At 35.4% G+C, this 15,852-nt stretch overlaps 1 protein-coding gene and 1 pseudogene across 2 annotated transcripts; one reads left to right on the top strand and one right to left on the bottom strand.

The window, feature by feature from the left end:
- Positions 1-3,320: 3,320 nt before the first annotated feature.
- Positions 3,321-5,088, bottom strand: LOC143583048 (antimicrobial ginkbilobin-2-like protein; annotated as a pseudogene).
- Positions 5,089-9,901: 4,813 nt separating this feature from the next.
- Positions 9,902-15,626, top strand: LOC143583050 (apoptosis inhibitor 5-like protein API5). 2 transcript variants are annotated; one of them, XM_077065472.1, is made up of 16 exons: positions 9,902-9,994; positions 10,102-10,266; positions 11,158-11,257; positions 11,356-11,421; positions 11,531-11,625; positions 11,710-11,784; positions 11,865-12,014; positions 12,096-12,167; positions 12,251-12,316; positions 13,280-13,390; positions 13,793-13,882; positions 13,961-14,067; positions 14,149-14,263; positions 14,355-14,420; positions 15,015-15,115; positions 15,226-15,626. In XM_077065472.1, the coding sequence occupies exons 1-16, from the start codon at positions 9,914-9,916 to the stop codon at positions 15,425-15,427; spliced, it is 1,662 nt and encodes a 553-aa protein (XP_076921587.1). In that variant the 5' UTR covers positions 9,902-9,913; the 3' UTR covers positions 15,428-15,626. The 2 variants fall into 2 exon arrangements, with proteins under 2 accessions (XP_076921587.1, XP_076921588.1); XM_077065473.1 differs by having other exon boundaries at positions 12,102-12,167; positions 15,226-15,625.
- The last annotated feature ends 226 nt before the right edge of the window (positions 15,627-15,852 follow it).

The following is a 15,852-nucleotide window of genomic DNA, read 5'->3' as shown; positions in this document are numbered from 1 at the left end:
TTATAATGTAATATAGATATAGATATAGATATAGATATAGATATAGATATAGATACTCATCATATTTTATTATTATTATGTATAGAGGTGATTTTATAAATTTTAAGTAAAGAAAAGAATTATAGAATTAATTCAACAGTTGAAAAATAGATAGTAGAGAGATCAAAAGTGTAAATTAGCCAAATCTTATTTAATTCACACAAAAATAAAGTACATTCTATTCAGTTATATATTTTCAAAGTTTTGGAAAAGGTTGTGGAGGAGCTTGGAAGGGATGGTGAATGTTGATGCATTGAGATAAAAGAGACAAAAATAAATTCAATGCCAATATTTTGTCTCTTTAATCTTTTAACTCTCAAACGCCCTTTAAACCGCAAATCTGTTTAAACTGACAAACCATGGCAAGTAATGATGATATTGTTATGGTATTCGAAACCCCAAGATGCCCGAAGGTTTGGACGCATTATGACTTGTGTGTTATGACCGACACACAGGAGATGACTCGGTGCAAGTACTGTGAGAAGTTTCTCAAAGCGGTGTCAAACTCTACTCTCTGAAAGCATACCGATAAGTATTGCCCGAAAAAAAAAAACGTTTGGACGCCATAAAAGCAGAAGCGGGAGAGTAGTCTAGCTTTGCAACTCCCGCCCCCGGTAACAAAGCTTAATGGGCGTAGAGAACGGGATGAAGAGTAGTCCAACGTTTGAACAACGTTTGTTATTTTGGTTTATATGTTTAATAATGTTTGTAATTTGTCGTTGTATAATAAAATGTTCGTCGTTACGCTAATGAATGAAGTGGTGTTTTATATGCTTTTGAGTTATGACTTTAAATGGTTATTTTTTAAAATTTTGTTTTAATCTTTTCTAAAAAAAAGTAAGAATAATAATATAAAAACCGGTTACATTAAACTTGATCGGGTGATTCGGGTCCAAATAGATAAAAACCGGTTACATAAAACATGACTAGAACAAATACAAATAATATATAAAAAGCGGTTGCTCTAGTCCTCTTCGTCTCTGTCTTCCGTAGATGGTTTCATTGGCGAGACCGTCCAATCAAATTAAGAATTTCTAAAACTCAACTAAATCATATCTTGCACATTCCCATAATTTTAGAAAATGTCTAAGGGTGGTTTGACTTATATGAGTGTAGCGAAGTTGAAAAGTCTCTCGAATCATGACCATCAGACGAGGATTGTCAAAGTGGTTAAATGGCAAACCTTCTTGAATCATGAACTTCGTCATTCTATCACGAATCACTTTCATGTTTGAATGAAAAATTGTACCATCTTGACCCAATTTGACTTGGTACGATGCGGGAACTTCTTTTAACGCCTTGCAAAATTTCTTTTTGATATGTTTTTTAAAGTTAAGTTCGAGTCATGATTTTAAAAAGTGCCACAAAATTTGCAACGAGCCTTAAGGTCTCAATTGATCAACTCCAAAAAATCAACTGCGCCATACATCTTCGCTGACCTCGGGGTCATCTTCAACACCGACCGGATCAATAAAAACGGGTGAAGAAGGCGCATTCTTTTTGTCTTTGTTTTTGCTTGCCATGACAATTAACAAGTGGTGGTGGTACGTGGTAGTTGAAAAAAATGGAGGTGCAGGTGAATTGGGAGTGTAAAATGAGTAGTTTTTCTTTTCTTTTCTTTTCTTTTCTTTTTTTTTTTGATGTTTTTGACTTGGTATTACACCAATTGATCCAAAACAATTATATATACCTGGGGGACCTCAAAAACCGGTTCCAACGGTCATAAACGGCTATAATGCCGTTGGAAATGGTTCCAATGGCTAGATTTGAGATTATTTAATGCAAAACGCGGTTGAACTGGTTATTTCGGGTAGGAACCGGAACCTGGTTGGAACCGGAACCGGGTAAGAATCGGACCGATCTCAGAAACAAATTGTAGAACCGGGTAGGGATTTCTGAGTATAAACAAGGGCATACCGGGTACGACCTGAAACCGGTTATGGGTCATTTCCATCGGGTCAGATACAGAACCGGGTTTTTTTCACCTCCATGATGAACAGAGAAAGAAAAGAAGTGCATGTAGCATCATAAAATTGTTTTGGGCTTAACCTTTTCTTTCACATGCAATAATTACTTTCTTTTGTTTTGGGGCCGAAAATCGTGTTCTTACACCAATGGAAAATCTATCTTTACGAGTTTATGATTTGTGTTGTAGTAATAATAGTAATATTACAACCACAACTTGAACAATGCAATCCATAATTAGCAAAGCATGTTCTGACGGCTTCCCAATGTAAATAAAAAACCCGAAAATAGTTCCATTAGTTGGGTGACTCGCTTTCGATTAGTTTAATCCACTTTATAACATGACCAAAACAAAACCCAAAGGACCAACATTTGTTGGAACGATAACCCACAAGCTAAAGCTACTTTACTCGGTGGCTAATGTCTGGGTTGGGCCCAAGTCTGTAGGTCCTGACGGGATTCTGTCAGAGTAATTTTGTGTAAGTACGATAAGTTAAATGGTTTATACGTCGTACTTACAAATCCAGTAGTTTTTAATTTATTTTTTCTCCTATTAAGATTTCTAGTTTGATTAGGATTGCTAATGTTATAAATACAATCGATGTAATCTTTATCAATAATAATAAACAAGTTTTGAGTCATAATTGTTCTTTATTTATGAGGTCACAGTTGTTTTTTATATTCTTTATCTATAAAACCTTAAACTAAAGTAGTTTCTAAACTGGAGTAGTCCATTTGAATAGAGTTTAAGATGATGTTCAAATGCTCATTTGTTTTGAATACAAAATTTTTGTATTTCCTAGGACTCGAACCCAAAATTTTTTAATGGGACTTTGTCTATGTCTCTGAGTCACGAACTCCAAACATATTTGTACTTGATTAATATGTAGCCAAATGAAACAACTCAACAAATCACCAATAGATTCTATGAATCTATTTGCGTGTATTTTGACTCATGTTACACATTCACCCCTTCATCTTCCACAAACATCATACGTAACCCTTTATATTTACCTACTCTTAGCCGCCCATCACAACACAGTTTCTTCGTTATACAAACCACACTCCGTCCACCACCGACCACCCCTTCAACCACCCATGGTACCTTCTTTGAAGGAGAAAAACATAGGATCCAACAACCAACAACGCAACTAAAATAAAGCATTTTCTCTCTATTAATCTAAGAAACCAAAGACCAAAGTATATTTCACTAGAACCACAATTTAAGATAATGAAACTAAAAATTGAACAAATAATGTTACGGGTAAAACTGCAATCTTGAACTCATTACATAATATGAATCCACTTCATCACAATCATTCATGGCAAATGGAAAACTGAGTTGCTAATAATAGTATTGTGAAACTAATGATCCATATGCAGGTTCCAATTCCGACCCCTCCATGGTATCTTTGAGCTCCTGATAAAGGCAGCCATAAAAGTACAAATCGTTAGCACATTAATTCAGAAATATGCTTAAGAGGATATTAATTAAACCAAGAGAAACAATGGTGTACGTCACCAATCCCAACGACTTAAATACAACTCTAATCACCGGTACACTGTCAGTCCCCCGCCATACTGGATGGCCTCTCCTTCCCACGTTCGAGATGCTCTGATTTTTTCCAAGATTTCACGTAAGCTTGTCTAACTAATTTATGCCCACGTTAATTCTTGGAAAAAAAATACCAAAATAGACGTCTTTGACTAGAAATTTCTCAAAATATTCAAAGAATTTTAACTGAAGCATTATAGGCATAACTAATAGAATTTGGCCACTTTAGCTCTTTAGGCACCTTCAAACACAAATTATTCCACTAAAAATGACTTGGCACTGCCACCCACCTTGCACGTGCGTGTTGGGTGGGCTACAGAGGTGCCTAAATGTGAATAAACAAACTAAGAGTGTTCCTTGTCTGGCAAGGCTACACAGGTTCTTCCCTGAGTCTGTTAGGCATCTCTGGAGCCTTGGCAGACAAGACATTTTTCTTAGCCCGTTTATTAACCTCCGAGCCAATATATGGAAGTGATGAAACACGAGGGTTTCTTTAACTTAATATTTTTTCCCTAGTGCTTAATCTGAATATGATTTTCTCCCTTAACTTAATTTAATATTTTGATACTATTTATAATAAATAAAAAAACCTCTGGACAAATCACAAAGTTTGTATAAGAGCAAGTTACCCGAGGTTACACTAGTTGTTCCAGGTGAAGATTGATTATCTGCTGGCACATTCGAATTGGCGACCCCGACCATATATACACCTACATTCTTGTAAGGATCTGAAACGTTAAAATACCACATGCTGCAAGCGGTCCCAAGAATCTCCCATCCAGTTCTACTCTCCACGTACGGTCTATACGCCAGTAATCTATCCTCCAAACAATTTTGGCAATTCAACTTACTCAAATCTCTTCCGCACTGAGCCAAGCCATACCTTTATCCATCCACCCCAACATCTATTTCAGCGGCTTGATACATTAACGGTTGATAAGGAACTGTGCTTGCTAAATCTTGCATCATCGAAAACCCTTTAGAAAACACCAATGGGTCGTCTAATCCTTCGTTTCCAAATGAAGCGGTTGAGGAGTTGCTCCAAACTCCAACTATATTCTTATTGGAGATTGTTGTGGTGCAGAAACTTTTTGTAGATTCTATTTCCGGGGATCCAGGGCATTCGTCAAACAAACCCGAACCCATGGATGAATTTAAACACTTGGCACAAACATCTGAAGATATCGTAGCTTTACACTGAGAAACACCATAGACTTGATTTGAATTATTCCCTACACTTGAATAATAATATCCATTATGAAGAGGAGTATTTTTGGTAAGTAAATCCATAAGGATTCTTTGGTTTTTTTGGAAGGTGGTTGTACTTGTATTTGAGCATTGGCCATGGCTAGAACCTGGCATAAGCAAGAACAGTAATGTCAATAACATCACCAGCATATTTTTAAGTATTTGATTGTGTCTCTAAGATGTATTACAAATGAATACTTCAAAAATTCATTTCCCTTCGCTTTTAAATGTACAAGTTTTAGTCAAAGGTATTACAAAATCATTAATAATTTAGTCAACGGAATAAAAAAAATAATTAATTAATTTGTATTGCAGCATCCATTACTTGATCAATTCTGTGTACTACCAAATCATTAAGGGAAAATGACCAAAATAGCCATTATGACCACTCACGCTTCAAGGTTAACCATCTTTTCTCAAAATTAACCAAAATGGTGGGTCCGACTATAGTTAAAAAGTTGTGATGGTTTTTGACTGTTTCCGAGGAGATATATGTAATATAGGCATCCAAAAGCAGGCGGCCCGAAGGTATTTCAAAGTGCTGCCGTTGGACAGGCAATTTAGGTTATGATGCCGCCGATTTAGAGTTTGTGAGGGCGTCGGTTTAGTTTGTGATGACACCTCTTTTGTTTGTGAGGTTGCTGGTTTAGGTTGTGAGGGTGGTGGCTCAAGACAAATTCAACTAAAGTGATAACCAGTTGGTATGACAGAAGCACTTTGAAATATAGTCGGACTGTCTGTTTTTGGTTGTCCATATATCTTGTGGTCTCGTGAGAAACAACAAAAAACTGTTAGAATATTTTAACTTTAATCGGACCCGCCGTTTTATTAGGGCAGGTGGCTTTGATTATAATGATTCTAAATTAAGAAGAATAACAACGGTCAGACCGGCAATTTTTAAAAGATCACTTTGGGTATTTTAGATAAAAAGGGGCTAGTCTTGGAATCTGGATGGGTAAAATGGTCATTTTGGTAATTTTTCCACCAATTAATAATTTAGTCAACGGAAGTAAAGCTTGCATCATGTATTCATGTGCTTAATTTCCAGATTTTAAAATAGTTATAAAGGTAATGCATATATACAATGGGTGGTGATGCATTATTTTATGCAAAGTCTTCTTCCTCTTAAACGTAAACCACGTTGATATTTTTTTTTTTTTTTACGTTTTTATCCCTAATCATGATTATTATGTGAAGGGACAAAAACATGATGCAAATTGACGGTGTCATTAGAACTAAGGAGGTCTAAACATAAGAAGACTAAGTTTGGTCATCAGATCATATTATACTGCATGTTTACATATAATTTATAGTATAGTATAATAATGAATTAGAATATTTTATAATGACGTTAGGTAACCCAAGCCCACCATCTCTTATTTCGAGGATAACCCGATGTTCGAAGGCTCGCTGCAGTAAAACCCGGTTAGGATTTGTCACACCCCGATTCAAGGCCTAGGTGCAACACCCGTTAGTTGGCATCCGGTTTTGAAAATATATCAGAGTTGCGGGTTTGTTTTAGCGGAAGTCTTTAAAATATATTATTCATTTATAAAATGTCGGGTTAGAATACCCATTGGGATATTGTATAATAAAATATCAGCGAAAGTCTTTTCAGATAAAATATTATTATATTGAAATCTCGGGAGTTGAATACCCGTTTGATAATTTAAATACCTGTCTCTTAAAAATATAATTCTTTATGATTTTCTAAATAAAATATCTGAGCCAGTATATCACCTCTTAATGACTATGTCTCCAATCTTCTATCAGTCCTGCCTGTCAGTTCTATTCTTTTACAGTTTCCCTGAAATGTGGGGGAAAAATACGTCAGCACACAGCCGGTGAATGACGCTGACTCAATAATACCATTGCATAAACAATAACAATACCTTTGTGACAATACTCATTAGGCACCCAACTCAATTGGGTTAAAATTACCCTAAGTACATGTACAATTAATCATATACACAATATCATTTCTCTTATCAGTCCCGTAGACTACCAGAGGCATGTTTGATGATATGCATGGCCTCGGGGAATTCCGAGTCACCATGAATGTATGGATCCAGACACATGTATACTCTTAATCTAAGTATGCATGTTTCTCATTATTATAACACAAAATTTTAAGGATTCGTAAATCCTATGTAAACAGTTCAGACTCTAAAAGAGTTATAAAAGTTTAGGGCGTATTCACCTTTTTATGATTGTAAATCAGTTTCTGACATTGATTCCTGTATATTGATCAGTTTGATTACTGACCCCTGTCTGTAAATCAGTTTCTGTTACCGATTCCTGTTTCTGTTTTCAGCTTTCTGATTGATTGATTGACTGTTATCTCGGACATATAGTACGAGAATAATATCTAGATCAACGATCTAGCTTCAGACCCCGTAGTCTGTTTTGTATAGCTTTAACCTTGACAAATCATTTATTTGTATAAAATATTTGGATCTATAGTCCTTTTGTTTATTTATCAGTTATATGCCAGGTTTCTTCTTCAGGAAGAAACATTTATACCAGGTTTCTTCTTCAAGAAGAAATATTACTTTAACTATAACCTGTGTGATTGAATAGTATATTTCTTAATTATTAAGAAACACTATTTTAACTATACCCGCTATGTGTAAATGATTACGTTTCTTAATCATGAAGAAACAATAATTAACTATAACATTTGCTTATAAAAAGTTATATTATGCTTATCAGTAATCAAGGTTCGGGCTATACCCCCGACTATGGTCTAAGCTAATATAATAATAATAAAATAATAATTTAATCAGAACCCCTACTTCGGAGTTAGTTATCTAAGGCTGATCGAGCGGCACTTCTATTCTATATCGCGTACTACACCATAAATCGTCAGAGCTTCGGAGCTTGGCACGTTCCACGAGGTCGGCACGCAAACCGAGGCTTAGCGTGTGTAAAAGTGTGTGAAAACGTGTGTTGGAGGGGTGAGATGGAATGTGCCGCACCCCTCCCTTTTATAGCTGAAATTGGGATCCATCGCGTAGCGCGATGGTCCCTTTTCTTAGGGCATCGCGTAGCGCGACGCCGCAATTGTTGAGATGCTGCCACGTATTGACACGTGGCTGGACACGTGGCACCGGTTGCTTAATGGGGTCATCGCGTAGCGCGATGCCCCTTAACCCTTGGTCGCGCAGCGCGGCGCCCCTTTTTTTCTGATTTCTGGGGAAGAGCATCGCGTATTGCGATGATGCTGTTCCTAGGCTCATCGCGTAGCGCGTGGGTCCTGGAATTAGATTTTTCACTTTTGGTCCTTCGTCTTTGATAACTTGCCACTTCTTGGTCATACTTCCATTTTCCAAAATACTAAAGCGGCTTGCGGCGATGCGAGCGTGTGAAGTGCAAAGTGCGCCATCAAAACGTCCATCGCCCGAGTCCATGTCCGAGTCCGTGCGCGTCAGGTGCTTCGCACCCTCCGCTAGGACTATGGAGAGTGATTAACCACATTAAAACATTTCTATGAAAACTTGATTCCTTATAAAGAGCTTTCATTTATTTTCTTGTTTCCATGTGGGATGAAAGTTTCATTCCTTATTTATATCTATGAGAAATGCTTTTCTTTTCTTTCATCTTTCCATGTGGAATAGATTTTCTTACTTTCTTAACATAAAATGCCTTATTTTTCTTATTTTATTTTTCCCATTACTTGTCTTTGAGATTATTTTTAATTCTTCAACCTTTATAGTTGACATATTTGGTCCAAAATAAATATGGGTTTTTCCTAGATGTTACAGGATTAGATTCGAACTTGAGACATTTTAGGATCCATCCCAAATCTTCACATCCCCTCCTATGCCCGTTGAGGAGATATTTTTAATTTTTTTGACAAACCTTGGGTTTTATGGATTTCTTGAAGAGTGATTGTCTACAATAAAGAAACAAAATATGGCATGTAAGTCTATAATTGCTATACATTATGCACAATCGCTGTACGTTGGTTTTGATGTATTTGTTGAACGAATTCAATTTTGTTATGTAGAATAAAGTAAAGTATACTCATATATACACTTAGTGAGAGTTTATTTCTCCTTTGAAGTCTCTCTAAACGAATTTTTTAGTTCCGTTGCCTTTGTTATGGTCGTTAGGAACAATCAAAACTTTCACCCCATCGAAGATATTCTTAGGAGTGATAAACCCTAGCTTCTAAGCCTAGTCGTTCGAACGTAGTCTAGCCCTACAAAAGTCATACCTAGTTCCAAGGCCTGCTCCGAGAAAGCAAAAAAACTTTTGGGCCGAATACGAAAATATTTTTGGGCTTTAGGTAAAAGGAGTATTTTGTTGGGTTTAAACAGTTTAATTTTTATATGGGTTTACTTGGTCATAATTTGGGTTGTGTGCAAAACTTTTATATAAAAAAAGAATTAAATATGTCTCAAGTGAGGCTAAAACACACAACCTCTTGGTTGTGAGTAATACCTATTTGACACTAGACCAAGCTAGTGTTATGTAATTGTGTTTAAACGTTAAATATACATATTGTTTTTAATAAAAATACATATAATTTTTTTCAAAAAAAAATAAAATCCGGGCCTAGCGGGTTGTCGGGCCTGTGGCTTTCGACCACCCTGCCACTCCCAACGGCCGGCCTTGCCTGGTTCAACAGAAATCGAGCAGAAATCAAGCGAGGAAGGTGGTGGTGTGCGTGAGGAGCCAGAAGATTAGGAGAAAGAAGGAACTGATTGACGATGGTGATGAAGGAGAAGGAAGGAGCGTGGGTAATTACGTCTATTTTCTCATTCAGCGCTGCCTCAAAGCTGAATGACTAAGAAGTTAATTGAATTGCTCAAATGTATTTTTTATCAAACCAAACAGCCCTAGCATTGAGCGAATTGAGTGATTTCATTCGGAGGCCAAACAAAAAGACCCTAAAAGAATTCTCTATGTATATGCAGTGCAACGGCTTGATTACTATGGTGCCAAATGAAACACCTCACCAATAAATCGTAAGAATCTATTTGTTGACTCATGTTACACATTCACCCCTTCACCTTCCATAAACATGACACACAACCTTTTATATTTACTCACAACACAACAGTCTCTTGCTTATACACTATTACACCACTAACACCAGCAATGGCCGACGACGCTTCCGGCGACATCGAGAAGCTTTACGAGTACGGCGAACGCCTCAACGAAGCCAAAGACAAATCTCAGGTCTTTACTTTTTCTACCCTTTACTTTTCCTTTTTACTCTTATTATTATTATTATCAAATTCATTCATACAATTGGGTTATTATGTTTATGTTTATGTTTATAACAGAACGTGGAGGATTACAAGAATATTATTGCATCCGCTACGAGTACTAACATTAAAGCTAGACAATTAGCCGCCCAATTGATCCCTAGGTTTTTCAAGTTCTTCCCGGGCTTATCCGGCACTGCCGTTGATGCTCATCTTGATTTGTGTGAAGCCGAAGAGCTTGGGGTTAGTACTTTTGCTATCACTTTGTTTCGATTTAGAGTATGTCATCAATTAGGGTTAGAAAAAGGATTTATGCCGCTTTACATTTTAATTGTGTGTTTGTTAAGCTTTTATCAGACAAGTGAACGGTTCATGAATAGCTGACAAAATGAGTCTTTTTGTTCGAGTTCGTTTACTAAGGAAATGAACCGTTTGTGAACTGTTAGTGTTGAGTGTCGACAGTTTGGTCTGGCTATCAAGTTTGTGTTGGTGGTTTTTTTTTTTAACATTCATATTCGTATGTTAATTTACATTTAAGTTAATCATAATACTGGTTTTTTTTTTGTTTTATAGTTAATAGTTTTGCTTTTATGTTCTATATGATAAGATTAGAAAAGCCACTAAAATTGTAAAAAGTATAAAAAACCTCTAATGAACAAACATAAACATACAAATATTAGCAAACATAACTGGACATGAATGAACATGGCTTCTGTTTGTATACAAACATTAGCGAACATAACTGAACAGTACATGAATGAACATGGCTTCTGTTTGTGCTCGTTCATTTAGTTAGTTGAATAAAGTTTCTTGTTTATGTTTTTTATGAATGAACATTAATGAACTTCCTGTGGAACTGTTCACGGACATTTTGCTGAACTTGCAGTTCGTTTATAGCTAGCTGTACATATGACAATATATGAATTTTCAATGGTAAATATCTTAAATTAGTACTGTAACATTACTCAATTAGAGATAAGAGAAGTGAAGAAAGCATTTGATGAAGCATTCTGTTTGTTTTTTTGAAGTGTTTAATTTTATTATGCTAAATTCATATTGGAACTGCTACAATTTGAATTTTTTTTAGATTAAGTTTCTATTGTTTATGTTAGTTTTGTTATTCGTTTTATGAAGATACGCGTGCAAGCTATTCGTGGACTCCCTCTTTTCTGCAAGGACACACCAGAACATATTCCCAAGATTGTTGATATTCTTGCTCAACTACTCATAGCTGGTAAAATTGATTAGTTTTATTTTTCGTTTAGAAGCTGTTTTATTACACACACATATATGCTTATTTACATTTGACATTAAGAACTTTAATATTTACAGAAGAAAACGTGGAACGTGATGCAGTGCATAAAGCTCTTCTGTCATTGTTGAGACAAGATGTTAAAGGTACTTGAATGATAATTGATTAATTATATTATTAGAGCATCACAGCTTTGTCTTTATCTATCAATATGAGTGTATGACTGTAATTTAATTAATTAAAATGCACGTGCAGCATCTTTGACAGCTTTATTCAAGCACGTTGAAAGTGTTGATGAACCAATGGCCGATGATAATCGTGAGAGGACCCTGACTTTTATTAGAGACAAGGTGAGAAAACAAACTTTTAATCAATAAATACAATCTTGATTGTTTGTATAACTTACGATGATGTCTGTATAAATAACACTGCAGGTGTTTCCTATAAAGTCTGAGCTTTTGAAGCCTCAAGAACAGATGGAAAGACATATAACTGATTTAATAAAAAAAGTACGTTTCTAATGTCTCCTAGTGCACTTTAGTTGATTATATAACCATGCAAACATACTTAAATTCCATTTTTCTTGCAGAGCTTGCAAGATGTTACTGGGGCCGAGTTCAAAATGTTTATGGATTTTTTAAAAAGTTTAAACATATTTGGAGATAAAGCTCCTACTGAGCGGATTCAGGAGCTTATTGAAATTATTGAAAGCCAAGCAGATCTAGATGCTCAATTTGATGTGAGTATATGATGTTTGCATGCATCATTTTTTTTTGTAATAATATTGATTATATAGTTTGTTGATCATATGATCTGAAAGTTGCAGGTTTCAGATGGGGACCATATTGATAGATTGATATCATGCCTCTATATGGCTCTTCCATTTTTCTTAGTATGTGATTTTGTTATTTTTATGAACTTTTTAATGTCATACAAATGAAGTTAGTTTCTTATAACTGTATAAATTATATGCAGAGGGGTGCTTCAAGTAGCAAGTTCATCAACTATTTAAACAAGAACATCATCCCTATTTTTGATAAGGTAAATATCATTTATATGTTCCTGTCTAGGCGGTCACTTGGTTCGTCTAGGTCTTGCGTTTTTCCTTTCATGTGCTCCATGTATTTTAAGAAAATGCAATAGATTCACATTTCATCAACTATATTGGGAATTAATATATATATTCTAGGTCATAGTAGACAAAAACTTGAAGGGTAAGGAAGACAAATGACATTCATTAGCCCATGTATTACACGTAAACGTAAAGAGTTAATTGTTATATTTAAATTAGTTTATCTAATTAGTGAATCTTGCAGAAAAAAGGCAAACCCGTTCACGAGGTTCCTGCATGCCTGGGTTGTGCTGAGGGTGGGGGGTTTCAGGCCATTTTGGGTCAGATATCCGAATCTTTACCCTGTATTTATGTAGTGGCTGTTTCCATGACTAGGACCCTCTTATAGAAATGCTGTGTATGGAATCTACACTAGGCTTGACACCCTCTAGACCCACAGTGTGGGAGTTTTGTGCACTGGGTTTGCTCTTTAAGCTGTAGGATTTATTAATTAGCTAACTAATTTACGTGTACAACGATATCTTTTAATTCATTATGTTCAATAGAGGGGCTAATGAATTCCATATGCCATTCTTACACCTTTAAGTTATGTCTATTATGATCTGGATATGGAGTGGATAATAAATTCTTTATGTTTTTCGATGTGTTCTGAATCTAATGCGTTGATTTAGTTTTTTAAAATATATTGGGAACATAAAATGAAGAAAGCTAAGTCCCGAGTTTGGCTGAGTGTATCACATATCAACCAGATAGTGATAGTGAAGTTTCAAGGCACAAAATATCATGTCACTATACCAATTAATGAATGAATAACAGTTAACAGCCTATGAAGCAACACTGAAGTATTAAAGTACAGAGGAATTACAGATAGCAAATAGCAACTTTTGTCAGGTTATAACATGTGGTTTACTCTTTAACCAATTCATATGCAGCTTCCTGAAGAACGGAAAGTAGACCTGCTTAAAAACCTTGCTGAGTGTTCTCCATACTCAACTCCTCAGGATTCACGCCATATTCTTCCTTCTATTGTTCAGCTGTTGAAGGTATATAAATATATACAATTATATATTCTTTTCAAACATTCACATTCACATTTGTGTCTTGGTATTAAGGGCTTATTGTTAAAAAAACATTATATTTTTCGTTAATATACCATTTAAGGATCAATGTTTTAGATACTTTTATTTAGGGTATTATTATAAACCATGCAGTGAGCCGTATAAATCTTGTCTTATATGTTGGCGTTTTTAAGACTTTGTTATACTGCTAATAATACAGTTGAAAAAAAAGCAGACCTTTTACAGTTTTACCTTCTAGATGGATTCGAGTAAATATCTAATTTGATAAAAACATTACAGAACATCATGACCAGATAATTGATAAAAACAAATATATACTTTTGGAGTCTTTTTTGTATCAATTGATTTATATTTTTAACCGATTAGAAGTACATGCCGGCAAGGAAAACCGGAGAAGAGATGAACTTTACATATGTTGAATGCTTACTGTACACATTTCATCATTTAGCTAACAAGGTCAGTGAAACATTTATATTATTACAGGCTTACAGTTTAACTATCTGTCCTTTTCTGATTGACAATCTTACCCAACAGGCACCAAATGCCACAAATAGCTTATGTGGTTACAAGATAGTGACGGGACAACCATCAGATAGACTCGGCGAGGACTTTTCAGAGTTTTACAAAGATTTTACAGAAAGGTAATATCTTTTCCAAATATTTCATGTGACATGATCAAAATACCCTACTGTTGGTTAATAATGATAATTATGCAACTGCAGGTTGAAGTGTGTTGAAGAACTAGCTAAAGCTACCATGAAGAAATTAACTCAGGGCATGGCTCAACAGAATAAAACAATGGCAACTGCAATATCTGATGAGGAAAAGGCTAATATTGTAAGTTCACACCCAGTCTTAGATATTACCAGGCTTTTATTATCGTTATCTTTTATTCTTTTTAATACTTTATTTTTATTATTATTTGTAGAAAACTCAAAAGCAGAACGCCACAACAGGTTTGAGAACGTGCAATAACATTTTGGCAATGACACAGGTAAAGTTGAGTTAACCCATATTTGCTAGTAGGTGTGTGCAATACTGTGCAAGAAACAAAAAAAAAAAAAACAATCTGTAAACCAAAAAAACTAAAATAACAGAACCTAAACAGAAACTGACAGTTTGGTTGTATGTTTCAGTTAAAACCAAATTTCTGGTTTGGTATAGGTTTGCATCTAACTAAAACTGAAATCTGAATCAAACTGAATTTGTGGATTTTCATTTTTCAAATATGAATGTCAAGTAATTTGTAAGAATTTGATAAATAGTATAATCCAAATATTTTAGCCTAAATGTATAATAATCAATTAATCATTGACAAAAAGATTTTGGCACAATTCTTTTTGGCCCAAAAGCTTCAAGCCCAAATGGTAAAACACAAAAACCGAAACCAAGCTGTACCCAAATCGAATAAACTGAAATCAAATACCGAAGCCGAACAGTTTTCAAAAACTTAAAAAAACAAATTTTCGGTCTTTGGTTCTGTTTTGAGCCCGAAGCTGGCCCATTCACACCCCAATTGCCAGTAATATATGCTTTCTGCATATTATTTATAGTGTTTTTTTTCTTACATTATTTTTTATCAACACAGCCACTGCATTCCAAGTCACCTTCATTTATTGGAGATAAAAGAATAAATTTATCCTGGAAAGAAGCTGTCAAAACCGTAGCCCCACCAACTAATGCCACCGGGTATGCTATCGTTTGTCGTTAGAATTTACCTTTTTGCCATTATCATTATTTCATCACAAATGGTTCTCCCTTTTTACATTGTTTTAATTTTTGATGTTTTAAATTAACAGAGTGAAACGGGCGGCTAGCACTACAAATGGTTCAGGCAACAATGTGAACAAACGAGGGCGTGGTGGTGGTAGTGGAGGCGGCAATCAGTTAGTGCACAGGGCGTTTGAGGGTATTTCTCATGGCGGGAGAGGTGGCAGCCGAGGTGGTGGGTGGGGTAGGCGTGGTGGTCATGGAAGAGGAAGAGGAAGGGGATATTATTAATCCTTGTGTTTCAACACCGATTAAGATCAGTTTCTGAATGAAAATTTCACAGGCTTTGATGAGTATAGGTGTATCCAACAAGTTCAGTGTAGCCAGGAAACAAATGACAAAAAATATGTTTTTGTTTTGAATTTGCTATTTTTGTTTAGATAATTGTGAGTTTTAGAGGTATGTTATTTGACATTAAATGTAGAGGGATGTTATTTAGTTTATTGTATCGTCTGATTATTCTGACTATGTTCTTGATAACTTTTCGCTTATTGTAGATTTACTATGACGTATTAGCTGGTCTTTTGTTTAGACTAAGTTAGGATCAAGTACTTAAATGTTTCGTTTTGTCGTCACACTTTTGTTTCAACATTTACTTTCTGTAAGGTTACAGTTGCCGCGCCAACTGGGGGGTGAAACGTGTTAGTTTCTGGTCT

Source organism: Bidens hawaiensis, unplaced genomic scaffold, assembly GCF_021521415.1.
Source record: "Bidens hawaiensis isolate Kalapana, Puna unplaced genomic scaffold, B.hawaiensis_p1.1 tig00032112_1, whole genome shotgun sequence".
NCBI lineage: Eukaryota > Viridiplantae > Streptophyta > Magnoliopsida > Asterales > Asteraceae > Bidens > Bidens hawaiensis.
The sequence above is the reverse complement of the archived record's forward strand: the minus strand, read 5'-3'. Positions and strand labels throughout refer to the sequence as shown.